General features: G+C 44.5%; 2 protein-coding genes across 10 annotated transcripts in view; one reads left to right on the top strand and one right to left on the bottom strand.

Annotated features, from left to right (window-relative positions):
* The first annotated feature begins 89 nt into the window (after nucleotides 1-89).
* On the top strand, nucleotides 90-27,717 carry PAX9 (paired box 9). 3 transcript variants are annotated; one of them, XM_089309348.1, is made up of 5 exons: nucleotides 90-228; nucleotides 3,866-4,250; nucleotides 4,954-5,583; nucleotides 8,321-8,463; nucleotides 27,446-27,717. In XM_089309348.1, exons 2-5 carry the CDS (start codon nucleotides 4,247-4,249, stop codon nucleotides 27,503-27,505), a joined length of 837 nt encoding a protein of 278 aa, XP_089165474.1. In that variant the 5' UTR covers nucleotides 90-228; nucleotides 3,866-4,246; the 3' UTR covers nucleotides 27,506-27,717. The 3 variants fall into 3 exon arrangements, with proteins under 3 accessions (XP_089165474.1, XP_051678733.3, XP_051678732.1); XM_051822773.3 differs by having other exon boundaries at nucleotides 27,397-27,717; XM_051822772.3 differs by lacking the exon at nucleotides 27,446-27,717 and adding an exon at nucleotides 17,236-17,668.
* The window catches only part of SLC25A21 (solute carrier family 25 member 21), a 559,911-nt gene continuing 552,995 nt past the window's right edge, over nucleotides 20,843-27,758 (bottom strand). For all 7 annotated transcript variants that reach the window (XR_016217388.1, XM_089309349.1, XM_089309350.1 and 4 more), the window contains 3 exons: nucleotides 25,732-25,913; nucleotides 24,809-24,861; nucleotides 20,843-21,713 (listed from right to left, as the gene is read on the bottom strand). Coding sequence is in view for 6 of the 7 variants with exons in the window: in XM_089309349.1 (XP_089165475.1) it covers nucleotides 21,652-21,713; nucleotides 24,809-24,861; nucleotides 25,732-25,913 (297 nt within the window). In the remaining variant the exon portion in view is untranslated. The remainder of the gene's footprint in view (nucleotides 21,714-24,808; nucleotides 24,862-25,731; nucleotides 25,914-27,758) is intronic.

Below are 27,758 nucleotides of genomic sequence, written 5' to 3'. Positions count from 1 at the left end.
CCGCGCTCCGGACAGGCCGCTGCCCGCGGCGCTGGTGCACGGATTGCTCAGCCGCCGCCGCCGGAGCCCGTCCGCTGCCGCCCGACCCGCCTCGCCGGGCCGGGCTCAGGCTGGGGGACCGCAAGGCTCTTCTGTGAGAAGGCAGGGAGGCAGCGGGGGCGCAGCTCCGAGCATCTTCCGGCTTCTCCTCGGGCGGGCGCGTGCGCTGCGCTGCCAGTTCCAGAGCAGGTCAGTGTGTGGGTCCTCTCCGGCGTCCTCTCGGCCTGGTTGGGGCTCAGGATCCCCTGCGGGCTATCCTTCCAACCTCCCCGGCCCCGCGATCGTGCCCCTTAGGTGCCGCCGTCTCTTGCGGCGTCACCCGCAGATCTGGCAGGTCCAGCAGCCCTGGGTGGACGCTCCCGTGCCTTGGGCTCGGGGCGCGCTTCCGGTTGCCACTTGCGGCGACAGTCGCTGGGAGGAACAGCGGGCGGGGGAGCGGTCTCCGACCGTGGCAGGCCGAGTCCTAGCAGTGGGCAGAGGTCTGCAGCAGCAGAGCCTTTTTTCTCTCTGCGCCGCTGGCAATCCCCCACTCACCCTCTGAAGAAGACTCAGGTCAGGCCTTTAGCAAGTATTTTTCTTTCCCGGGGCTGGAAGAAGTCGCTCACTCTGAAAACCCCTGTCCGGGAGCTAGCACTCTGGCTTGCCCGTAATTCCCGCAACTCCCCTACGGTCCAGAAGCGGGCCACCGTCTCCTGGGCCTCGCTCCGGTGCAATCTGTTCCCAACGGGGAGCGAGCTGGAGGCATCTCCTCCTCCAGTTCCGCTGGTCTTAAGGACAACTGGGAATAGGAGGACCCCTCTCCCACGCATACACACGCCCCCCTCTAGCCTTTCCCTCCCCTGTACAGTCATCACTGACCTGCAGACCCCAGCAACAAGCACTCAGAGGAGCCGCAGAGCCGGACGTCGGTCCGGGTTGGGGGTCGAGGGCCCGCTCCCAGCCTCCCGCACAGCCCCCAGTGCCCGGGTCCGACTTCTGCAGACCTGGATTGCTGTCTGCCGGCCGTTCGAAGGCGGCCTCGGAGGATGATGGTTTCTTGTCCCTTTCCTGCATTTCTCCTCAGATCCCACTGGTCCGGGAGGGTCGCACTGCAGGTGACGGCTCGCGCCCCTGGAGCACTGACAGATTTATGGAGGCTTGACAGCATCTAGCCTGGGTCCGCGGGGCAGGGCAGACTCCAGCCGAGGAAGAGAGCTGTGGGTTAAAACTCCCCCAGAAGCATGCCCCCGGCCCAGCCACTCCTGGAGTCCCGGGGCCTGGCATCCCATGGAGGTCCAGCCAGTGCCAAGTGTGTGCGATAACTACCCCTAAGCTGGCTTGGTCACCTCCTTCACACCCTCTGCCCGGCCAGCTTCCAGTTTCCCACTGAGTAAATATTTACCCAGAGAAGGGGTCACCCCTCAGAGGAGTCCTCAGCAGCACCCAAGGAGAGGAATTTTGGACGCCCCCCCCCCCACCACCACCAGAAGCAGCTGCAGGCCTTACTGGTTGTGTTTTGGTTTTTGGTCTTAAATTTCTTCGTTTAGTCAAAATTCTTCCGATCCCTGTGATCTCCTGGGTATAGAATGAGCAGTAAACAGGGGGTACTGACCCCAGCTGACCCTTGCTCTCTCTCTCTCTCTTAGTCCTACATCCTTAGGCCCACCATCTGTCTGGGTTTACTGGACCTTAGTGCCCAGTGCTCTTCTCTAGCTCGCCTTCTCTCCTCCATCCTTCTTGCCCAGATTGCTTTTTTTTTTTTTTTTACTCGGGATCAGAGTGTGCTTCGAGAAGGCTTCACTCAGCACCAGCACCTTCCACTGAGATATTGTCATTGCTCTGTAGTTTGGGCTCCTTTTGCTCCTAGGGAGCGAGCTCATAAGTCAGATTCTTTGCAGGCTCTTGAGAATATATTAAGCCAAGAGCGCCCAGCATCCGCAACAGCGGGTGTGGTTGGTGCAGGGCCTTCTGCCCAGCGAGAGGCTGCTTCCGCACATGCAGGGGGCGTGCAGCAGTTAAGGCCGCAGGTGGCCACAGTCAGGTCCAGCAGGTGGATAGGAAAGATGGCGGTGAACCTGTGCGAGAGGGTGGGAGTCGTCTGGTGGCAGCCGAAGGAGTTGGCTGCGGCGAACGAGAGGGAGTCGGGTGTTGCGTCCACACCACCCAGAGCTCTAAACACGTGCATCTCTGGATCACTACGGGCTGGTGCTGCCAAACTGCTTAAAGCGCTTCAATCCCCTAGGCTCAGAACGGTCTGGTACCCGCATCGCAGCCCAAAAGAATGAGAAACACTCACTGGGCGCACGGGGGTGGGACGAGGAGCCCACCCAAAGGCCACCACTCATTGTGCATTTGGGGGTGGGGTGGGAGGCTCCTGGGCATTCTAGTGTTGGGAGCTCAGTCCTTCGCGCAAGCCGAAGGCAACATCGTAAGCGCCCTCAGCTTACACCCCAATTCCAAGAAGGAGATGCCCCCTTTAAAATCTTCGATTTCCGAAGGCCCTCCATCTAAAGCGCTCAGCGGTGCCACACAACAGATACGGGGTCAGACTAGGGTGAAATCGCTATCCAGACTTCGGAAAGGATATTAAACATTTGAAGCCAATCAACCAGCAAAGGTATTTCCAGTGGTGGGACTTTTCCCAAGATCCCGGTTGTAAAGAATTAAAGATGCTTGAATTCATTTTTATCTTTCAAATTCTCATCCCCCAGTAAACTTGACTGTAGAGCGAGTTATCTAGGGGTCGTTGCTGAGTTCAAGAAGCATTTATCCTAGGTTCCTGTCACTTGCTGGCCCGGGATCTAGGCCCAGTCCGCTTGTGTACATGCGAACCCCATGCATCCCTCGGACCGTGGAAAGATCAGCCGGATCCCGTGCGTGGGAGGAGCGGAGTGACTGCCAAGCGGCAGTGTCGGTGTCTTCCACCCCAAGCAGCACAGATTGCTCCCAAGTTCATTAACAATGTTCATGTTGTTTATTATTTTGAGTCACATCCTCCACAACCCTCATCCCCCACCCCCGCCAAAAGAATAACTTTGGCCACCGAAAAGCGTGACCACTTCAGACCGAGAGCGAAGGAAAGTGAAAATTCTCAGAAGTGGGCAGAAGAGCAGGGCCTGTTGTAGCGGATTGGAAGACGCGGGGATCACACACATGTGCAGTCTTGGTGGCCCCCCCTTGGGACCAAGTCTTTTGGCTGTTTCAACAAAGCCCCTTCGCGGTGGCTTCCAGCTGTAGGGGCACCCCGGCCTGCGTAGGTACCGGGCAGCCGAGGCCCAGGCGGAGCGCGGGTCTGGGCCCTGAGCGCCTAGCGCACGGCAATCCGTGGAGGTGGTGCGGTGCGCTCGCTTCACGCCGTGCGGCCAACTTCTCTGCACACCGTGCGATCCCTGCCTTGAGCCCGTGTGGCCTGGGCTTGGACAAGCCTGGCAAGGGGCGGCCGCGCTCGGCCTGCCCGCAAGCTCCGGGTCTCCGCGACCGGCCTACCTTCTCACACCTGCGCGCTCGCAGCCTAACGCGCCCTGAAGGGAGGTGGAACCAGCGGGTGACCAGAGAGCCCCGCTCCTGACAGCCCTTGGAGGCCTGCGGGACCGGCCATTCTGAGACGCCCCCAGCCCAGTCAACGGCGGCGCCCCTGCCACCTGGAGCCCTAACTCCGCTTCTGAGGGGTCGGTCGTTCCCTCAAAGAGGAACCGGGTCTTTGGGCCCCGTCCCGTTTGGAGTCACTCGCATTGGGGCCACACACTTTCATGTGCTTATTCAGCATTTTTACCGGCCCAATTTTGTTGTCTGTCTTTGCGGCCCGGGAGGATGTCAAACCCCCATTTTCCTTGTGTTCGTCACCCAGGTGCGGAGACGGACCGAGAGAGACAGCGGAAGGAGTTTCCCGGGCTGTGCCGTCGCTCACCGTCGGGCGCCAATCAACACGCAGTTTTCTCTCGGGCCCGCCTCTTTGGGGGCGTGTCCCTAGTGAGTGATAGACGGAGCCGCCCGGCCCTGCTCAGCCCAGCCCACGTTGCTGCTTAGATTGAAATGCAGAACTCAAGCCTCTTTCATCGGGGCACAGACTTCCTTTTACTCCTTCCTTTTGCACTCTCGCCGCCTCCTCCCGGGGAGAAGCGGAGGCACCGGCGGCCCGGGGCAGCGACAGGCCGGGCTACCGAGGCCGTGCGTCAAGTTTCTTTCTGGAAGTGCGGGACAGGGCCGGGCTGGTGTACGGCTCGGAGCAATGGGTGAGTGGCTGCGGGGGCCGCTGTCAGAGCGGCGGCGGACGGGCGTTCCGCTGATTGACTTTGCTCGGTTACTGCTGGGTGTAGGACTGCGCCAAGGGCCAGCGGCGCACGGCGGTCCGGTGTGCGCGCCGGCTGCTGGGCTGCTGTTGATGCGGGGGTCCTGATTTTAAACAGCGCAGCGTGGCATCAGAGAGCCCCGCAGCCCCGGTGGCAATGCAAGCCGTGTTTCCCACGCGCGCACGCACGGACGCTCGCAAACAAAACAGCCAAAACAACAACCCCAAACTCTCTCTAGCTTTGCCCTACGTTTGGTCCAGCTGCGCGGGTCTTCGGGCGGGGCGCGGGGGAGGGGGCGGGGGCGGGGAGCGGCCCGAGAGCTTCCGTGCGGAGCCGGCCAGCGGGTGCGCGTTCAGGAGTCGAGACCGATTCCCCCGCCTGGTTCGGAGACTTTCTCGCTGCTTTGCTGGTCAGTTGCGGCCACTCGCGCGGCAGGAACGAGGGAAGGGGTCCTCCTGGACCGCGGCAAGTCTTTGCCGGGGGGGGGGGGCGGGGGGGGAATCTGGTCTGCGGACAGCCTTGGACGTCCGTCGGGGGGCGCGTGCGTGCGCCCTGCCCCAAGCCGGTGCCGCAGGGGGGCCAAGCGGCAGGCGGCTGTCCCAAGCGGCGGGTGCGCGTCCCCGCGCGCTGTGTGTTGGTTTTGCAGAGCCGGCCTTCGGGGAGGTGAACCAGCTGGGAGGAGTGTTCGTAAACGGGAGGCCGCTGCCCAACGCCATCCGGCTTCGCATCGTGGAACTGGCCCAGCTGGGCATCCGACCGTGTGACATCAGCCGCCAGCTACGAGTCTCGCACGGCTGCGTCAGCAAGATCCTGGCGCGCTACAACGAGACGGGCTCGATCTTGCCAGGAGCCATCGGGGGCAGCAAGCCCCGGGTCACCACCCCCACCGTGGTGAAGCACATCCGGACCTACAAGCAGAGGGACCCGGGTATCTTCGCCTGGGAGATCCGGGACCGCCTGCTGGCGGACGGCGTGTGTGACAAGTACAACGTGCCTTCGGTGAGCTCCATCAGCCGCATCCTGCGCAACAAGATCGGCAACTTGGCCCAGCAGGGCCACTACGACTCCTACAAGCAGCACCAGCCGGCGCCGCAGCCCGCGCTGCCCTACAACCACATCTACTCGTACCCCAGCCCCATTACGGCGGCTGCGGCCGCCAAGGTGCCCACGCCACCCGGGGTGCCCGCCATCCCCGGTTCGGTGGCCATGCCGCGCACCTGGCCCTCTTCACACTCTGTCACAGACATCCTGGGCATCCGCTCCATCACCGACCAAGGTAAGGGCACGGAGGCCGGGCGGGTGAAAGTGTTCGGAACCTGCCCGCGCCCTTGCGCTGGGACCCCGGCGTCTGCGGCCTCCCGGCCCGGGTCCATCCCACCACCCGAGGCCTTTTCCTTTGGAAACGAAAGGCGGCTTCCCAGGGGGGACCCTGATCTCATTAACTCGAAACTCCTGCCCCTGCTTCCTTGCCACACACAGCCTCCTGCCTCATCTCAAACTACCAGACCCATAACATCCCCCAGCCCCAACACATGGTTCGCATTTTCCACCCTCCCCCGCCTCTCGCGCCGCGCCGCAGCCTCAGCCGGGTTTGCTCACCCGAAGAGCGCGGCCGGGGCCGGACTTGGGGCTCAGCCCGGGAGGCCCGAGCCGGCGTGGGGCTACCGGCTGCAAACGCCGCTGCGGGCAGCTTGCTCCGGGATCAGAGGCGGTGCGAGGAGGCCGGTGCGCGGTGGAAATTGTAGTATTCTTCTCGGATACTGGCAATCAGACCAAATTTGCTCAGGCAGGAAGTTCAAATGTCACCTAATTGGTTTCGTTCTTATGCTTCACTTCATTTTCCTCGGAAACGGAGGTCCCGAAGTTACTACTAGTAACTTGCATGAAGATCAATCCGGCTCGCGCTCTCTCTCCCTTAACGTGTGTGTGTGTGTGTGTGTGTGTGTGTGTGTAAATCTTGGGAAAGAACGTGCCACCCGCCATTGCACTGATGGAGAGAAAGTGCATGGCGACTCCATGCCGTCCTTTCTACGTTCTTTCCAGTTCTATCGGAGCCCAGGGACCGCGAGTGAACGCCTGCTTATTTAGCACTTGCACGGTTTCACTGGTGCCGCCCCTCGCCTTTTCTGCATAACCAGGAGTCCCCGACTCTCCTGCTCAGTTTGCTTTCTGCGGGAGATCGGAGTTTGTTTTCTTTTACTGCGTTGTTAAAAAAAAAAAAAAAAAAGGCGTTAACCTCTTTCTGAGTAGGGAGAAAAGAGTAAAAATGCTCTCCACGCAGAATGTAAATACTTCAGAGATACCTTCTTAATGTTTCAGCCGTGAAGTTTAAAAAGCGCAGAGGAAAAATTAAATAAAGGGGGAAATAGTTCCTTTAATTATTTCCTGCCTTTCTCGATTGCCAACACATTGGCACAATTATCTTTTTAAGTAATTAAAGCAGGGGCCTGATTTCTCATCTTCTTGGTTTCTGATTGTGAATTTCCAAGAGCCCAGTTCTGTCTTACTCTGAGCTACTTGCAGCTTTACTTGGAGAGAGTTCGCCCTTGATTTATAGGATAAACTGACCCCACTGACATTTGGAGGAAGCCCCTGTTCATGGGAAAGTGTGAGATCAGCAGAAATGGGGGCTTGCAGGGAGATCTCAATTTCTTAAGATAACTTCAGGCTTGTGCCCACCGAGTGCCTTTTGTCTGGGAAGGCAAGGAGAGACAGGCAGTTCTGGACCTAAACACCCCATCCTGGTGCAAAAATGGGAACACAGTCTAATCTTTGAGGGGGGAGGCATGGTGAAAACAGACTGACAGAGTTGCAAAGAAAATTTTTCTTCTTAAGAGATTCTGCAGTCAGACCAAATGTCAGTTGGCAAAGGATTGGCTTACTGGAGAGAGCAAATCTTCATGGCAGATACTTGTGTTGATTCTGGGTGCCAGCTTTAAACAAGGTGGTTTGTGAACATAAAATGATCATTTCTATAAAATGATCACCCCCTCAAAGCACTAGGTCACATGGAAGTGTTTAAAACCAAGTTTTAAGTGCCTTGGTCACACTTCACTCCTTCATCCGTAGGACTCAAAGACGAAAATATATTGCTTCAAATACCTCCTCTTTGAAATTACACTTTAGTCACTTAAAGATGCCAATGATTTAATATGGACAACTCTGTGTACAGTAGTAATCACCTTATAACACATAATTTTCTTTGCTTTTCTATCAAGAACAGAGAGGATAACCTATGGCTTTCTTCCCTTCCTTAACATTTAATTCTACTTTCGTTTTGTTAACCTTGTATTCAATTCTTTTTAAAAACCCTCTATAAACCCCATTCCTACTGATACTTGTGGCATTCACAGTGGCAATAACGTATTTTTTTTTTGAGTCAGAGGCACAAAACCACACGGATTTAGTGTGTGGAGAGGGAGCATCAGGGTAGTCCTATGTACACACAAGGTGGAAATCTGTGCACATATATTTTGCATGTGTATTGTGGGCATCGTTTAGTTATTTGTTTGCAAAGGACTTTGCAGATCTTTGTTTTGTTTCTTGGCGTCAGTTCCAGACATCCACAGCACAGTGAGCGCTCTGAGCACGGATACAGGCAACTTAGGTCAGGGTCTCTCCTCTCTTCCTTTTTAGTCCTAGAGATCCCGGTACTGCATCTTTGTCAGTCTCCAGTCCAGCCTGGATTAGGAAGGGCGAGCTGGGAACAGCGCATCCAGCTTCTGTCCCAGATTTGGGAAAACGCTCGGGTTTCTTTCACTCGCTTTCCTCGGGGTAGTGAAGAGGGGAGGAGGGAAATCGAAGGTTAGCAGAAAAGGGAAAACTGTCTTCTTGCAAGCACGACTGGAAGGCCTGGTCTCAGGCGAGGCGAACTTCACCAGGCCCCGGGGGCTGGTGTCGGCCCCCGGCGATGCCGAGGGCAGGGGGCCTAGCCGAGGTCGCGGGTGCGGGTCTCGTCTCAGGAGGGGGCGCGCGGGTTGGGCTACCAACCTGACACCTTCTCCTCCTTCCAGGAGTGAGCGACAGCTCCCCCTACCACAGCCCCAAGGTGGAGGAGTGGAGCAGCCTGGGCCGCAACAACTTCCCTGCCGCCGCCCCGCACGCGGTGAACGGGCTGGACAAGGGAGCCTTGGAGCAGGAAGCCAAGTACGGGCAGGTGAGGCGGCGAGGGCCGGGGCAGGTGGGCCGCGTGGCGGCTGGGTTTGGGCGGTGGAGGACACGGGCCCCTTTCTGAGCCTCGAGCGAGGGGAGCCCGGGCCGGCGACCCGGCTGCTGACAGGAGCCCGACGCTCAGTTGCTGGGGGGCGGGACAGCGGTTCGGGCCTCCGAGGGCGGAGCTGAGGCCTCGACCCTCGCCAGGAGTGGGCCTGGGTCAGCGCCTGCAGGCCCGTGTGGCTTCGAGAGCGCACGGAGGCCGCAACTGAAGCCCCTTCGGCTGCTCGCGCCGGCCAGGGTTAACCGCAGCAGGAGCGTGCGAAGGGCCGCGTCCGTGGCCTCGGGTCGCGAGCTGCACCGGCTCCCGCAGCCTCCACGCCCGAGCCCGCGGCCCTGCGGATCAGAAACGAGCAAGCGTGGCTCGTCCTGCGTGGTATTAGGACGTGGGACAACTAGGTAACCGCCGTAAAGTTACCATTTCCCGATGAAAAAGGTCACCTCGTCATCTCCCAAGGGAGGTTGGTGAGAAAACCTCAAATTATACGGACTGGCTGTGGACCGTTTAATTTTTCTTCCACTCCGTCCCTCCCCCGATTCTCCAAAAGAAAATGTCAAACGCTCGCGATCTGGGCTTTCCCTGACAACCGCCGGGAGGTTTGATTCTAAATTCATCACCACGCTGGAGTCAAGAGTTCAAAACTCTCAAAAACCGGACCTTCGGGCAGCGGGAGGTTTCCCGGAGCAGCCCTGGGCTGGTTTGCAAATTGCTTCATCCCAGAGGCCAGTCCCACAGCCTCAAAACACTGTTTCGGTTTGGTTTTATTATTTCGAAGTCTTAAAACTCCTACTGTTTTCCTATCTGTCCAAGTCGGCTTTTCAAAATTAGATAGAACTTGCTCCTCTCACTCATCTTGGGATGGAACTCCTAGTCGATATTCTGCGTCCCAGTTCTTGGCGCTTCCCTGCCCACCCTCGTTTGTTTGAAGCTTCAGACTGTGTACATAGTCGCTTCCCCGTGGCCAAGACCGCAGGCAACAGCAGCCAGGGCAGCCCCTTCCCTCGCTCTGTTTCCACTGTCAAGAACGCTGATGAGGAGGTGTGAGAAAGTCTGCCATTTTTCCTTCATGAAAGGGCCCATCCAAGCTCGTTAACTCGCAGAGTACAGGCAGTGGAGAGGACCACGGTGAGGCACCTCCGCTTCTTCTGCAAGTTCGTTATTTAGAGCCTTCGTGGCTTCCTGTTTAAAAGTAGGAAATCATAGTGCCAGGCTCCAACGAGGTCCTGGGGACTCAGGAAGCAGTGCAACCATATGGCACGCCATAAGCCCTCTTCGAAGCCGAAGACGCTTCGAAACGTGCGTGGCAAATCCGTGTGATCTTTTAAGCTCATTTTTCACCCCCCTTTTTGGAGTTATAAATGGTGTTTAGAGATTAACTTTTAAAAGCAAGCACTGTTTATCGGAATATACTTTGTTCAGACAGCCTAGAGTCCAAACGTAGCATAGTAGCAAGCATTTAATAGGTGCCCAGTGCTTTTGATTAGGTCATCATTTCTTGGAATAACATTGTGAAGTATAGAGTTGAAAAATAGTCTCTAATTCCCACATGTAGTTGATGAACTCAACTTATGTGTAAAGCAGACTCATAATGCAAAAAAGCCTTTGTAGTTATTGTCACTTTTTTACTCCCTTGAATTATAGAACTGGCGTTTAAACTTGGTTAGCAATGATGAATTTATAATACACTTCAAAACTAAACTGACAAGTTACTTAATTTGTTTTACTAATTTTAAATTCTTTCAAACGATATACTCTATATTCTGAATGTTAAAATTGATAACATTTTACACTCTAAAGTGTAAATCACTAATGTATCAGATTTGTAAAAGCAAGTAATTAAAAGAAATAAGTGGCCAATGAATGTTGCTCTAAGTATTTAAGAGAATGAGGCATTTTTCCAAAATAAAAAGAAATTTACATTATACTTACATTTGGAAATTTCTTACTTGCAATATGCTAATCTTCTGCATGGTGACGTAGTTAGAAAATTGAAATGTTGAAAAATTTCAAAACCTGAAAAGTTTCTAAGCATAATGTAAGTTAGTGGCTACACTATTAGGATTATTTAAATGGTGTTTATGCTGAAGATATGTGAAGTAGGCTGATAGGAGATACCATTTTTTGAGAAATTTTGAAAACTTAGACATTGATGTCATTAAATATAAAATTAATTATATCTTAATACTTGTTCAAAAACATGCAGAGATCAAGTGTGTTGCATATATTAGTATATGTGTGCATTCCTCTTACCCATATTCAAAGGGCAGCTTTATTTTTCAAAGTTTTTTTTTTTTTCACAGTGTTATCAGCATATTCCAATCCAAATGTAAATCTAGGTAACATCTCCACCCTCTGTATAGTGAGCAAAACTTGAAAGTCTTTCACCAAAAAAAAGGGGGGGGGTAAAAATGTTTTCCCATAATACTTTCAGGGAATTTATAGTAGTTATTAAGTAGTGCAATATTTGTGATAGCAGTTTCATTTTAGCATGCAAAGGAGGAAATTGAGACTTCAGAGTCACAGGGCTTGGTGCATATTTCCCCAGAAGACACCTGTAAAATTACCAAAGGGTTGAATTGGCAACTGATTATAGATTCTGTTCATTACCATAATCTAGAGTTTTCTTTGCAACTTCAACGTAAAGAACGATGTGCCATTCCTAGTCATTATAACTGTGTGCACATACAGCCACATGCATGCAATCTTTTGTTTTTGAAAAATGTTTAGAATATTCAAATGTCTTAATACATTAATATCACACTGTATTTAATATTTTATAATACCATTCAGAAGTCCTTATTGTCCATCTCTGAGAACAGAATATTTATTTTAGTTTTTTAAAATCTACATCTAATATTGGACTACAAGTTCTTAATACCATCTAATTCTGAATGGCAACAATGTTCTCTGGCTCCTAACAGCTGGTTTTCTTCTTGTGGGAAGCATAATGCTGCTGTTGAATACAAGAGAATGGCAAAAGGATATTATAGAAAGAAATGAAAATTGGAACATATCTGTCCTTCAATGTGATACTTAATTAGAGCCTATTTTTTTAGACAGTTTATAAATAATTGTGTAGTTCTAGAAACATTTTCTACTAACAGGCCCTAGTTTCTCAGAAAACATATTGTAAATCTGGTACTCTAATCTGGATGCTCATTATAATCTTTCTGTATCTTCATTTTGGAGTTGTACATGTTAACTCTAACAGCAATTTTACATGATGCTAGCTGCAAATTGAGATGGCAGAAATGGAGAATAGTCTATAAATATCTGAAATTCTTATGAAGCATTCATTTGTATTAGAAATAAATATTTCAAAATTCTGAACGTAATTTCCTAGTATACAACTTTAACAAAGCTAGTCATCTTTGTGAACATAGTGTTGTCATGAAGATAGAAATAAAGGTGCACTGAATTTTTCTTTATATGAAATAAAATCAATTTTTGCTAAATAATTTATAATTTTAAACATTTTAGGTTAATATCAATAGAGAGTCTTTGAAGTTCATGTTATCTATTATGAAAAACATCCTTTGGCCTGGTTAACTTTTAAGTAGTAGTATCTTTTAAGAAGATGGATTACATATCAATAAAATGTGTCATATAAAATAGCAGGAAAACGTAGCAAAAAAATTTTAGGTCCAAAATAACTAACTAGAAGAGAGTATTCTGAATGTTCTCACCACAAAGCAATGATTAATGTTTGAGGTACTGGATCTGCTAAATATCATGATTTGATCATCACACAATTTATGCATGTATTGAAACATCACATTGTACCCCATTAGTATGTACAATTATTATGTGTCAATTAAAAGTAAAATAAAACTGAAAAAAGTAAAAAAATTGAAGACTGCATCAATTTTAATAATATTTTAGAAACAAAATTTAGAAAAGAAGTTAAATACTGTAGCAGCTTCCCATTACCTGGAGATATTCTGATAATACCTCCCATCTGATAACTAAGCATAAATAAGATCCTTTTGGGTGACTGTTGAAGCCATATTTATAACTACTGCTATTTCATTTTATCAGACCTGCTGTACCAGGTCATTGAATAATGAATTAAAAATGGAAGAATAGCAGTGAGAAAAATGATATAACTGAAAGAGAGAAAATATCATTTTCAGATTTGAATTTTTTTGCTTATGATATCAAGGTTAAAATTCTAGGGGAAGCACATTTCTCTTTGTGGCTAAATCTACTTTAGCACAAAGCCAAGGTAAACACATTTTATTTAAGGGGAGGAGCAGATAAAGTTGATGAGTAGATAGATGACAGATTGTGGGTAGAGGATCTGGACCTGCTTTTCACATTTTCTTCAAAACAAAAATGTTGAGTAGACAATTCTCAGAATTTGAAAAATAGTCTATAACTTCTAATTGCCAGGCAGTCGTCACACCAGTGTGTGTGTGTGTGTGTGTGTGAGAGAGAGAGAGAGAGAGAGAGAGAGAGAGACCACAAGTGTTTGAATCCTAATGCATTTGCATTTTCTTGGAGGGGGAGGTATAAATGGAACTACCATAAATCAAATAATGAAACGGCTTGGTTAGAATTTATATTTACTTTTCCCCAACAGTTGTATTCACTTTGCTTACTTAAAGTATAATGCTTGTTCTATAATAACGAGTGCCTAGCTTTGTTTTATTTTTAAAGCAACAGTATCACATCTTTTGCTTTCACAAACCTGTACTAACTGAAGTATACAAATGATTTTCATGGGGATACAAGATGATTAAGGCAAGTCCCTGTCCTCAGACAGTGTACAGTCTAGCCCTTTACCAATGCAGTTTTTAATCATATTCACTATTTTTTTTTAAAAAATTGGCAGATCTGCATTTTTAGCAATTTAGAACAAGTGAACTAAAAACTCATACTGTCATTCTTGTTGGGATAAGCCTAACGAGAACTACATTGCATCACAAATAATTTTTAGGCTCTTTTCCTTTTACGTCAGAGTGATGAAGTCTGTCTTTTCCTAAAAAATATTCAGCAATGAGAATAACTTCCTTTTTGCAGGATATGCAATTGGGTCTGTAAATCTCTTTCTCAAAATTAGGCAGAAGATAGTTTGCTAGAGAGTAAACTTTTGCACAGTTCTTTCAGAGGAAAGAATTCTCATGTCCTTCATGGAAGATCCACATGAAAAAGGGGTTGAGGGATTGAAGTCTTATTTATGGAATCTTTAGGCAAAGTCATTTTCAAAAATGAGATTTCCATTACATGCCCATTGCTGGGGTTTCATTTGGAAAATTTGTTTACTCTTCCCTGGGGATTCCATATGTTGGTTGATTTATAAATCATATTTACAATCCAATTAAATAGAGTCATTTAGCATGTTTGCTCCCACTATATTTATGGTGTACATTTGGTAGTCTCTTCTCAGCCTAACTAGCTTTTCAGATTAATTACATGCCCTTCAACGGAAAACATTCAACAGATTTGGGAAGTTTAACTCATGCACTCTTTTACTGGAAAGAATAAATAAGCATCAGTGCTACCTGTAGTTGTTTTCCTTTGCGGTGGAAAATTTTACTCTTTCGGTGATTGCTTCATAAATAACAATTACTTTACCCACTAGAGATTTATATCTTTTACTAATGTCATGTTTCAAAATTAATAGTGAGAAAATTGATGTGTTTATGGAATCACTAGACTGAATGAACAGTGAAGGTGGCAGAAGGAAGGTACATTTTAAAGCACGTTTGTTCTTTCTTGCTTACTCCTTTCTTCTAAATTTCTAAATTTGAACTTTAAAGAGTAAATTAAGACAAAACTTCATTCCTCAATCTAGGTCACAATTTAACTTGAGGGTAAAGCTAAGAGCTATTTTTATACTGTTTAAGGTTAAAGATTTCTATCTTTTTTTTTTTTTTTTTAAACAAACACCTCAGCCTTCCACTGCCTTATTCTACCAGATGAAGTCAACCCTCTCCATGCTTCTCTTCCTACGCTCTTTCTCCATGTGGGGGGTATTGCATCACTAAAATGACACTAAATAAATACTGTGGATTTTAGAGGACATTGAAATACTTAATACTACTAAGAATTATAACATAAAGTTTATGCCTTAAGCATGAGGAATTGGACAAATATGGAAAAAACTACTAGTATTTTTTTACACTTGATAAATGAATGTAGTCATGGAATAAGTAAGGCACCTGAAGGTAACACAGGTTTAAATCCAATGGTCTGCCCCCCCCCCCCCCCATCTCAGGAGCACTGTGTTAGATGACCATCTGAGGGCCATATTCCATGGGGAATGCTCCTGGGCAAAAAGAAGTATGTCCATGTAAGGAGATTGTATTTATTGCACTGGAACCGCTGAAGAACCCTAAATAAAGGACACACTTGATGGGACACTAGTTCAAAGGGCAGAGGTATATGGGGAAAAAAAGGAAGATGACAAAACAAGAATCTGAAAGATAGATATCACAAAGAAAAAAGGATGGGTAGGACAAAATTTAGCTGTGATGAAAAATAGAACTCACTAACATTTTCTGGCAATTAGATGATTGTTTTTTAACTTTATGTACTTCGAAAATGTGGAGCACAGATTTTCAATATATTAAAAACAATTTTAATCTTAATAGTCTTATTTTATTATTCCTGCTGCACATTGGTAACACAAGGATGGAAAAGGGCAGATACAAATGTGAATGTATTTCCATAACTACAGTGGAAAGATGGCTTTCCAATTTAATTTTCCTAAAGGTTATTGGGAAAAGTCTAAATAATGATCAAAACCATAATCTTTAAGCAAGATTAGATTTTTCCCACAATTTGATAGCTTTATATCTTGATACTCATTTTCTGAGATCCTTAAAGTATGTCTCCTTCGAGACAAAATTAGCCATTCTCAAAAAGGAGGAAAAAGGATTTCTTTTTAGAAGAAACAGATGAGGCTTTAACAATGAGAATCAGGTTCTAGAAAAGCAAAGGATCTTTTCAATCCTTTTAATACATGGCCATTGACTTGCCAGTTGGCCTGAGGTAAATGGATAAATCCCCCATCTATACCCGCCTGTATAAAAAGAGAGTAAGAGTTCATTATATTCATGTGATGTGTGATTAAGCTTTTTGCTAAAAAAAAAATACAGCATCATTCTTCGGGACTCTTGAAATAAATTTTAATTTTATTTCAACATTGTATTATTTCATGACACATTATCTTGTAATTACACAATAAACTCAACAGTTTATAAGGTACAATTCATTACTCCTCATTATTCGGTAAAATATGCTGGATGTTTCTTGGTGCCTGGGACAAAGGAGATACTCAAGAAACTTTATTTTCCTTTCTCTTTCCTCATTTTCAAACAATAGACAGTGGCAAACAGAAGAATACAAGGTGTGTTCTTACAAACCAAGAGTCAGGTTTCACCCCTCTAATATTTTTTCTTATTTTGTCAGAAATCCATGAGCAATGTTAAGTGACACTCATGTTACATGTTCTATTCCATGTATATACATCCACTCTATGTTGAGAACACAGTATTTGAGACCCCACCATTGCATTCTCCTAGTTGTGGGAATGAAAGCAAGAGCCAATGAATTACATTAAAAAACAATTTCTGTGTTGCAATGGAATTGGAAAATCATCTAACATATGTCTGAGTTATTTAACTTGAAAGACTAAATCAGTTTTCCTTATTAGGATTTACATTATATTTTCACTAGGAAGTATGTTGATATGTTAGTTTGTTCATGTCAGTCTCAGGAACAGGGTTTACTTATTTCTAAATTGGGTAGAAATTCGGAGGAAAAAAATTAAGGTAATTGAAGAGGATGCCGAATGTTCATGCCAGAATCCGGATTAGAAACTAGGGTGTTTTGGTGTTGTTAATAGTAACGATATCAACAATAATTTACTGGACGCCAAGAGAGCAATGGTTTCTATGCAGACTTGCTTGCCACAAAAGCTTCATTTTGTTTGCAAACAAAGTTTTTACGTCTAAATTCATTTTAAGAGAGTAGTCCATGTGGCTTTTAGAACTCTACATAACAGTGTCCAGAACTGTGTAAGCAAAACTTCTGATTTCAAAATAACGCACATGAAGTTCTCCTTTATTTGGATAGACAGTTTCCTTTCTGATAATATAGCTCTAGGGAAAAAAAAAAGTCCAATCTTCATTAAAAAACAATCCTTATGAGACCAAGTGCCTCATTTCACACGTCCTTTGTCCAGCCGGCATCTTCAACATGATGTCTTCAAATATGGTCCCTGTTTTAGTTAACAAAGGTCATGCTCATTTTGCGTTTCTAACGTGACAGCTCACACTCTGTACCCGTCTTTACTGGAAATGAAAGCTGCACCAACCAGGCCCGTCACAAATTCCTCAATAAAAGAGCCAAACAAAACCCAAGTGCTGGGAAGGTTGACAGGGGCAATGCGGATAGTTGAACAGAGTCGGCGGGTATTTAATCGCCATTAATTCTTTCCTGGTCCTCTACTCTTCCAGATAGCAAAGGCAACTTTTCTGGTTGCAACTTCCTCAGAACTTTTGTGGAAAATATAATATGCTGCCTTTTGGCATTATTATTATTTTTTAAGTAGCAAGCCTTTAGGATATAATTAAGGTGGAATCTAGAAAGAAGTCGGAAGGTAGAGTTAACATATTGGTAGTTTACTCAGCTTCTTTCTAAGAACCTGTGGATTGTTGACTATTGTAATGTGATTACTTTTCACTTCTCTTTTCCTGCTTCTCTCAGGCACCAAATGGGCTCCCAGCTGTGAGCAGTTTTGTGTCAGCATCCAGCATGGCTCCTTACCCTACCCCGGCCCAAGTGTCACCTTACATGACCTACAGCGCTGCTCCTTCTGGCTATGTTGCTGGACACGGATGGCAACATGCCGGCGGCACCCCACTGTCCCCCCACAACTGTGACATTCCCGCGTCACTGGCGTTCAAGGGAGTGCAGGCAGCCAGAGAAGGGAGTCATTCTGTCACCGCTTCTGCACTCTGATGGGAACTTCCGTCTCCAGCAGCTTCACCGGGGTCCCCCTGGCAGCACGTCCTCCCCTCTTCCCAGGTGTCACATCCCACCCCTCCCGCCCGCCCGAGAGAGCTGGCTTTATGGACTGACATCCTTTATGCTGATGACACTTAAATATTTCTTGCCATAACTTCTCTCTTGCAGAAAATCTGACACGACGTTAGGATTTTAAAAACAAAAGCATCGTTAAGGATTCAATGAGACATTTGTGTTGCCCACACACTGTTTTAATGTAGTGAAGAAAGCTACACCCCTCAAAGGGCTTAAGGAACTTTTAAAACTAGTCTTTGGTAAAACCACACATGTATATTTATTCTAAATCAACCTGAACTTTTGAAACGTGCAATTGTTGAGATTTTGCGAAATCAATAAAGGAGAACACATATAAAAAAATTATGCTACATCCTCTAATCAAACAAGGTGACCAAGTAAGCCTTAATTCATCATTAGGAATCCAATCAATGATTGACATGTTAGAGTGATCCTTTGCTTATTTTTGAGAGATGACCTATTGTAATTGAAAAATATGTGTAGAATTCAAGCGGCACCTGAATCTAGCTCCTCTTGGTGTTTTGACTTGGTTCCAAATACAATAATGTTTATATTTCCTATTAGTTTGTAAATAAGGACTCTGGGTGGTGCATTTGTGTCTTCATTCCATGGGATATCTCCCTCCCCTCAACCCCATCCCCTGTTTTTTCTTTATTTTGCTAAGGTGACTTTCTGGCCACGTCTTTGTCTCTGTTTGGTGGTGGGCTGCTTGGGCTCCTGCACCTGGACTTGCCCCCAGATCTGTGTGTGCAGTGAAGGCTTCAATATCTCATGAAGGACACTTTCTTTCTACAGCAGAGGACTCAAAACAAAACAAAACAAACCAGATATAACAAGCCAGTCTCCCATTTTTTATCCTAATCAAACAACACACATGCCAAGCATATAGACAAGAGGGTGGAAAATATCTGAGAAAGAAGGCTCTAAAGAAAGTCACTTAGAAACTTACATTTAATGTGAAATGCTTTGCAAAGACACTTAAAATGAACTTTTTGTTAAGAAAACCACTGTGAAACTAAATTGTACTGTTATTGTTGGCTTACCTGTGTGTTCAGCAATCTCAGCCCAAAATGATGTTGTAATGTAAAGAAAATGGAAAATCCTGCTCTAGTGAATGTAACAATGGCTTGCTGTGAAGTTTACATTGTTGTACAGAGCATGTTTCACATGTAGGTAAACTGGTGATGGTAACAGAAATACACATGCTATTTAATTTTAACAAATTCCCTTTATTCATTTCTGGAATTACAGAACACAGTTTAACTGGTAAATCTTTCTAGAGCAACTCACCTTTCACTTTAATGTTAGTAATTGCTGTGGGGGTATTTGTGTGTGTGAGTGTGATTACGTGTTGTAGTTAAAAAGGCAAAATTCTACAGTTTTTATCCAGTCTGTTTAGGAAGTTCTTTCTGCTTGGTAATATAGGCTTAAAAATGCATTTTTAAAACATTGGTACAATTCATCTATTGGAAAAATTAATATATTGTGGGTTTTTTGGGTGTTAATCCTGTGCAATAACTAAAAGAGCACCTCACTAGATATAGATGTTAAAGATGCATTCGTTAGGTGATTTTGATTTCTTCCTATCTGTGCTGTGCACAGCCTACATGGCAATCTAGTTCCACCACATCGGTCTCATGGCTTCATTTAGAATTCAGCTGGCAAGATTAGCTAGATGTTCACGTCACTGGACGTAAACAGTGAGTAGATTTCTGACACACAAGCTACGTTCAAGGAACTGCTTTTCTCAAGCAGCAGATACTTTCTAGAAGAGCTTTGAACTGCATGTATTCCTAACGCAACCGAAATTCAGTGCTACAAACAGAGGATTATAACTTCAGGAGAGGAATAAGCAGAAGGAGCAGACGAACTCTCAGGGCCACAGTCTTCCTTTGATCTTATAAAACTCTTGTTGACATCTGGAGTTCCCAGTCTGGTAAGAACATAGACTATAAACCCAATGAAACAAAGATCCAGTCTAATATTTTGGTGGAGACTTTAAAACCATACCGTACAGGGACTCTCCTGCCATCCAGAAAAATAGACAAAAGGTATAGAATTATTCTTTATCAAATATTTTTAGGTGACTATTAGGGGTCTTTAAAAACTATCAGTTGTATGGAAACTCAACTAAATGTTATTTTATCTAAATTAAGAAATCTCTTGTTATTATGTTATTTATACTATTTTCTGGTTCTTGTGCTTTTAAAAAAAAACTAATATTAATTGTATCAAAGTTTTTTTCTCCCTTTATCCCCACCCAAGTCTTCTCTTAACAATTGTCAATTCACATGGAATAATTTTAAAGGACAACAGAAAGTCCAAACACAATTGCTATTCAAAACAAGCTATGATTTAAAGCTACTTTTAAAAAATAGAAGGATAATGGGATGGGATATGTGGTTGGAACTGTTAGTTTTAAACATTATTATTATTGGTTGGTGTTAACACATCTCCTCTGTTTCTTAGAGGGTACAAGTGTTGGTGTTGGTTATAAACTGATGAATGCACTCTTCAGAAACTCTTTTCCATTTCATCTGCATGGAGGGGTTAAAGCCTCATTTCCAAGGCCTCTGTGCAGGCGGTACCCTCTCTCTCACAGGATGTAAGACTATTACCTGCAAGGATAGAACGCAGTTGTACAGAGACATATCTTATTTCTCTTCATTTTTCTGTTTTTAATGACCCTCTTATTAGAGTACTGGGCTGAAATATAAATTAAAAAACACGTTGGAAAGGATGTACAACAGAAGGCTGTGTATGTATATACAGAATGTCAAAAAGCCTTTTATTTTTATACTTAAAATGCTCTAAATTAATAAAAAGTAATAATTATCATGTTATCCTTTACTTTGTCTTTTCAAAATGCTTTAGAGAAATAGACCCACAGTAGAAATATCTCAGAGTAGTGGTTAAGAAGATGTGTCATTTAGAACCTATAGTCGTCTTGGTTGACTTGAAGTAGCATTTCAGGATGTAGACATAAAGTCAAGTTTGGTTACATAAAGGCCAAAGAGATATTTTTAGAGTGAATGTTACTACAAGAATCCTTAGAGATGCTAAGAATGTTCTTCTGTTTTGAAATGAGTTTACCTTTATCATACATATTTTAATACTGGAGACAGCCTACTCCATACCTGGAACTGTCACTTCAAACTAACAACCTGGATATATGGTTTTACTCTACATCTTCTTCTTCAGGATGGCATAGGTAAGAGTTCTTAGCAAAGGTATTTCAGTGCAAATACAGACAATGAAACACGCTCAGGGAGTGCTTCCAATTTGTGATTTAATATAAAACTATTTCAGCAATTAAATTTGTCTTCAAAATAAACTATGTGAAGGAAAGTTTAATTTCATGTATTATCTTTGTAATTAAAGGGCTTCTGATATATCATGATTTTAAAATACAACAAGGTGAAAAATAAAGTAGGTTTAGGAAAATAGAGCTGAGATGTGTATTATTACTGAATAAAGCCAACAGACTTACATTTTAACATGGTACTCAAAATTAAAAATTCTTAAAAGGCCATTTGAGTGTACTTTAAAGATGTTTTCCTTTAAATATTATTTGTGGAAATTTTTAATCTCACACAGAAACTGTTTAACTTTGGTCTTAACATTTTTTAACCCAGTCTTTCATTGGATACTTAAGGAACTAGCCACAGGGTGATTTATTTTCAAGAATTTACTTGAAGTATTTCTGGATTTCTTAGGAAAACAATTATCATTACAATGAATTTTTTTCATTGTGAAGCATTGTTAAGAGGAGCCTAAGTGACAAAGCTTAGATTGCTTTTAGGAAATACATTTGATTTCTATGCTATTTTTCTATATTTGATTTGCATACCTCATTGCGTCATATTATTTTTCTTCTCATAGTTCTATGTATATAGCCCAAATCATTACTCCAAGTTGTCTAAAGATATTTTTAAAGTATCTAAATTGGATTTATTCTTGAACAAACTGATTTCCCCTTCATAATTGCATGCTTAGCTTAGCTGATCAAAAGTCTCTCCTGTTCCTGGTGCTGCATAGCAAATACCATTGTCTCAAGGGGGAGAAATTCTTCCGAGGCAATCACCAGTTCTCCTGCAGCCATGAATGAGTGTATTCATAAACCAGCAGCATCACCGCACCACCTAGAAAAGAAAAGAGCTGGTTTTTATCATCCAGCCCGTGCAACTGTGTTGTCTTTGCACTGGGTTTCGGCGGCCATGAGGTGCCAAGGCAGTTTCTCAGGCAGGGCCCGTTTGGTATCGCCAGGTCTCGAGTTCCGACACGTAGATATAAAACTATTGCGGAGACTTCTCAGGGTAAAATCAAGACCATCTTGAGTCTCCAAATACATTTTTCCTCCATGAGTTTCTGCAGCTTTCATCATTCCCCAACAGATCCTTTCTCAGGCACTTGTAATTTTTTAAAAGTAAATAAATAGAGACATATTTAGTCATGTAAGGGCATGTGGCTTTCCTGCGAACAGAAACCTTCAGATTCTTCCTGTGCAGGCAAAGGATTTATCTTTTTCTGTCCACAATTAGCATCATCATAGCTGCATTCAAGAAGGAAGTTTCTAAGATGGTACCTGATGGAAGAGTCTGGTTTTCTCTTATGGCTTCCAAACTGGACTACGTGGGGGAAAACAGCTTCTGATGTTTGGATCTATGTTGTAAAACTTAATAAAAGGGGGGGGGTCATATCTTTCACCTTCTTCAGATGTATATGGATTTGAACTTGAAAAATTTGGTAGTAGAGTTGGGTGGCAAGAAACTATCATTTGCCTTGGAAGAGGAGAGTTGTGTGACTGGCTGCAAAGCGGCTTTCTGGTCTCGTGTCAACAGGAATCTGACACAGGGAAACAGATACCGAGGCTGCTCAATGTCCAGATGCTGAGAGAAGCATTTGTACCAGGGTCATTTTGTGTTCTATCTGATTCAGCCAACAGTGTGTTGTCCCAAGCCCCTTAAGATAACCTCTCTTCGTCCTTCCATGTCTAACTGAAAAGTAGTACAACATAAAAATGTGCACAAATTTCCTGGGCACAACTTTGAGAAGATTTGGCTACGCGAACAGAAGATTCACTTCCAACTGAAAGAAACACAACTTGATTTGGATCTTAGTTATTCTGCACACTCTGCCGTATGCCTTCTTCTTTAAATCTATAGGCTACACATGTTTGTGTAACCATATACCAAAGATAATTATCTGCCTGTAATTTTCATTTTTAACCCACGATGATACTCCATTAGACTCTTCCCAGCTGCTGTAGGCCTCTTGGAACTCTGGCAAACACAAAGAGACACACTAGGGAAGGTTGTCACTTGCAATATGTATGTAATTGCTGCATTTACTCCTACTAACTGCTCACAATGTTAGACAAGGGGATGCAGACTCAAGGTAGTTTTCAGCCTAGTGATAGTTGGAATTCAAACCACAGACGTGAAGTCTTTTGTGGGAGGTACCTGATGGTTAACCACAAGGAGCTGCTCAGGCTGCTGTAAAAATATGATGGAATCCCTCTCCAGAACAAAGGATTAAAATTCCAGGTTCGTCTTTCTTTTCTTTTTTACTGTTTTTTTTTTTTTTGTTTGTTTTGTTTTTTGTTTTTTTTTTTAACAAAAAGGAAAAAAAAAATCTTGCCCTACACTCAAAAGTCTTACCTTTCTACCTTTCTTCCCTTTGAGGCTGATGGAACTTGCGCATTTGGAGTGAAGTGAAGGCCAAGTCCCTGAAAGAGGTTTCCAACTATTCCCAGTTTTGTTTAGCCTGGACAGTAAAGTTCACAGCAAGCCTTTTCGTTGGGTTTCACAACACGGCAACTCAGGACCCCCTCATACAAAAACATATAACAAAAACACAGCCCAACATTTGCAAGCCTCTAACAAAACTTGGGGTCAGACTATTTAAGAGTTTTGGATTAAGGTTCCAATCAATTACCATTTTAGCTAAATTGTCCCTGACACAGCCTTTTAAGGCCCATCCCCTGTGAGAGAGCTAGTTTAGGGCCAGTCTTGTGATTTTTCTCTAATATTAGGTCTTCTAGATGGTTTTTACAGTTTGGTATAGAAAAAAAAACCACTACCTATACAGCTCATAGAAATGTACAACAATCCCAGCCTTCTTTATTACTGGGTTAGTTGTTTCACATGGCCAACGCTTCGCAGGAGGTCTGCCTCTTAAATAGGAAGCGAAAATCCAAGCCTATAAGGCCTGGAAAGGTTGAGATAGATGGCTTGGGAACTGTGGAAGTGTTTTCTACATGTAGGAAAGTGTAGACTATGCAGCAGCTTCAACTACAGACTGTTGTTCTCTGTCTGAGGTTGGTAGAAATGCTGGCTCCTTGTCTTAAGATCTCGGATAAATGTACATGTAGATGAGTAGAGTGCAGAGGGGAAGAGGACATTGGTGGTCAAAGGAAAGAACGGCAAATCTCGGAGAGAAGAGAATGGGAGAAGGTTCTGGAGAAGACTCCTGGGATGTCTAAGTAGAAGAGTGTGGTCTGGCCAAACAAAAGCATGGCCTAGAGCATACTTTTGTACTTACTCACCAGGTTGCTTAAATCCAAGACTATTTGCCTGGGTGGTTGAGTCTAGAGCAGTTATTTTCTTATCTATTTACATAGAAGCAGCTGACTCTCTGCGGGAAGAGCAGCCAGTTTTTTGTGGACTGTGTCAGGCAAGGCCCTGAGCCAGGAGCCTCCACTGTGAAGCTGACAGAGGCCAGGAAAGGGGAGTGCCCGGCTGGGGCATGACTATTCCTTCAAGGTGACTGTGCAGAAGACCGGCTCTTGCCGTTCATGGAAGCAAACTGTCTTCCTTTTCTGGTTTTGACATACAGTTGAAGCAGGAGCAAGAATAAATTCGAAGCACAGGCGAAGGTCTTCTCGGCCAGTCCCTCACTCTGAAAATCCTCCCTTTCTGCCTGAAGCCACTGTATACACCTTGGTGCTCATTCCAACTCCAACTGGCTGTGGGTCCTGTCCTATTGACTTAGGCTGGGCTCTGGCTTCTATTAGCCTCCAGCAAGGTCATAAATAGTCACTTTATAAACAAAGGTAGAACATTTCTAACGGATGCCTTTGGTATCTTGAATACTCACAGACAACTTTATATCCTGAAGGCTTCCGTCTTTCACAGTGTGGTCTACTTTTATTGTGTTATGGATAGACACAAATACCGAAATAAGAGACAGCAGAACAATGAAGAAGGGAGGGTATAAATAAGGAAAACATTATTACCTGGTCCAAGTCTCATGATCTTGGGAAGCAGGCCTTTGTATAAAGCTAAAATCCTATAAGCAGGAGGGAAAGAGCAACATGTTTATTCTGAAAATAAATGAGGTTGAGACTCAGATTTATTAAGCTGTTGGCCCAACATTCTAGCTTAGTAGTCTCTGTGGCAAGTGGGATGAGGGAAAGAGTTAATCCATTCTTTATGACCCAAGCTGTGCCGACCTTGGCCCATCAGAAGCATGACTTTCATCAGCTAGAAGGGTTTTGCTTTCAAGTCAGGTCTTACTTTCAAGACAGCTGTGTATATGGACAGAGTAACTTTTGTAATTGAATTTAAAAGACAACAAACTCAGTTTCCACATTAGGAAACATGATGCAGTTTAGTTCAAAAATAATATTACTTGCTTGCTTGAGAATAAGACATTGGTGAGGAGGGGTGGAGAGACAGAAAGTAAGACTTAAAAATCCCCCAGGATATGGAAAGCACATACTTTGCGTTTTTAAAAGAAAATGATTTTTACAGAATTCTCATCTAGTCCTCCCACGAGAATATAGTTGGGTCACATTTTGGTTAGATCGTCAGTCAGTTCCTCACCTGCCTGTATTAAAAGGGCGCAGAGTATACAATAGCATATTATGCAAACTGACAAGTAAGAAGTTCATCTTGGTCCTAGGGTACACACACCGTGTATTGTATGATCGCACCCCACAGCACAGCCTGGATGGCGTATGAACATTTTGCCAACCACTCACTATTGTGTGAGCTCTGCAAAATGTGTCGTAAATATTCCACGGAGCGTCTTAGACACACTCCCCACCCCCACCCCCAACTTCGGAGGGCTTACTGGCTCTCATCAAAACAGAAGTACAATGTGGTTTCCACAACAACCCTTGAGCCTGGCACGTTTATTAAAATCAGAATGTGTTACCCTTCTTCCCGATAGACTGTCGCCATTGTTTTAAAACAGGTTCTGTACTTGATCTCTCCAGGAACTGGCTGAGGCCCTTGAATCCTACTTTTGGCAACATCAAAAGGGATGTTAATGACTGAGGCTATTGTCCCAGACAGAAGACCAATCCCAAATTTTCTCAAAAACTCCAAGGTTGGATCCTAAAGGAAAAGAATATAGTATGAGTTAGGGAAGTGGAAGACCCTAAATCGGTTAAACACTATAAAGCGATAGGCACTGAAGCACAGCATTGCCCTCCCGGCACCCTCCTGTTATTCCAGCGGAACACATTAGGATTTCCTAGGCTGCAGCTTGTTTTCTTGACAATCCCATTGGCTATGTTTTTACACATGGTCTAAATTGCTGAAGTACACATTTCCTCACACAGGATTTATAAACACAGTTCATAAAGAAAGACTGGTATGGCATATGGGGATGATTTGTATAATTGGGCTTCACAATGTACTTAGTATTACTGTATCAAAACAGGAGAAATCCAAGCACACTATTAGCTAATTGGCCAGAATATTTTACAAATGACAGCAACTTCCACCATGAAGCCTACTAAAATGCTCATTTGTGTGTGGACCCCCAAATGTTAAATTAAATCAAGGCTACTCTCGGCCTGCTGCTATTCCCCTCCAGGTTTTTTGCATTTATTTTCACGTGTAGCTGATCCACTGTACTGAGAAGTGCTAGCTTCCTGTTATTAACAAACCAACTTGGGGTGGCTGCAGAACAGCCTGTGACATTCTGTGCATTATGAACAGTAGTAAGTCACCGGACTAATTGGTTGAAGAATTTACAGCCCATTGTTCCTGGATCTTATTCTTCTTTCACAGCAAAGGAAGAAACAGGGATAAGGAGAGGAAGGGGATGAAGTGTGGAGAGAGAGAGAGAGGGAGACAGGGAGGGATGGGAGGGGACGGAAAGTGTGTGTGTGTGTGTGTGTGTGTAGATTTCTTTCCATTTGAATCACCTCCGTCTGATTTGTCTTGCTTTCTGTCATCAAAGTGTGGAATTAGGTCTTATGTGGGAGTCACTTTCCTTCAGCCTATTTTTGTGCCTAGCAAGCTCACATTATGCTTTGCTGTAATGACTTTGCTGGGCAGTTCTCATTACGCTTTCAGCTTCAGTTCTTGCTCCAGAGAGAGGTTAGTAGCACTGACTGCAAGCCACGGACATGGACCGCTCAATGCTATCTGTCCCTAGCCCTGTCTTTTGGTCATTACCTCAGAAGGATTATCACAGAGGAATAGCACAGGGTTGTGCCATGACACTATTTTACTCAGCAGGAGAACTAAAGGAAGGGACACACACCTTGCTTAAATACAAAACAAAACAAAACATCAGGTCTGAGTATTGCACGGTACCAGCTGCTATGGAAGAAGGAAACTTCTGGAAACTCTGAAATTTTCAAGGGAACCAAGAGCCAGTTACCATCACAGAAACTCCTATGTGGCTAAATATAAAAAGTGAGGAGTTCGGTAATAATTCTTGGATCTGGGCCATACAGGTGCCAGGAGGTTTAAAGGGATTTAAAAACCAACAGGGTGTTTCAGCAGGAAAACAATGCGGTGATTGCAGTATGAGTGAGGTGTGTTTAAATAATTCCCCCTCCCCCTGTTCTTTCTCTTTTACAAGGAGAGAAAAATGCCTTTATGTTACCCTTCTCTATTATACCACAAAGCAGAACTGGAGCCACGGAGGATGGCAAATTCAGGAGCAACTCTGGTTGTCTGACCTTGGATGAATTTCTGAATCATGAAGAGTCCAGTGGATTGAAAGAAAAATTGTAACATCGACTTTACCTTTATATTGCATCATTTTTCTGGAAAATACATGTGATAGTAAACACTCTGTTTCCATAAATATGTACAATTATTGCATATTAATAAAATACACAAAATGCTTGTGGAATGTAAAAACTAAATGAAAATAATAAAAGAGATACTAGAAGTAAAAGTGCTGTAAATGTTGTAAAAGCCTGGCAAAAGAAAGGGTTA

Source organism: Oryctolagus cuniculus, chromosome 12 (genome assembly GCF_051225735.1).
Source record: "Oryctolagus cuniculus isolate XC-2025 breed Fujian yellow rabbit chromosome 12, ASM5122573v1, whole genome shotgun sequence".
In the NCBI taxonomy this organism is placed as follows: domain Eukaryota; kingdom Metazoa; phylum Chordata; class Mammalia; order Lagomorpha; family Leporidae; genus Oryctolagus; species Oryctolagus cuniculus.
This window is presented reverse-complemented; position numbering and strand designations above follow the sequence as displayed.

Bases quoted from the DNA above. Each gene is read 5' to 3' on its own strand.
- PAX9 (XM_051822772.3), top strand. The intron at 5,584-8,320 runs GTAAGGGCACGG...TCCTCCTTCCAG, and splicing joins CCGCTCCATCACCGACCAAG to GAGTGAGCGACAGCTCCCCC. The intron at 8,464-17,235 runs GTGAGGCGGCGA...TGCTTCTCTCAG, and splicing joins AGGAAGCCAAGTACGGGCAG to GCACCAAATGGGCTCCCAGC.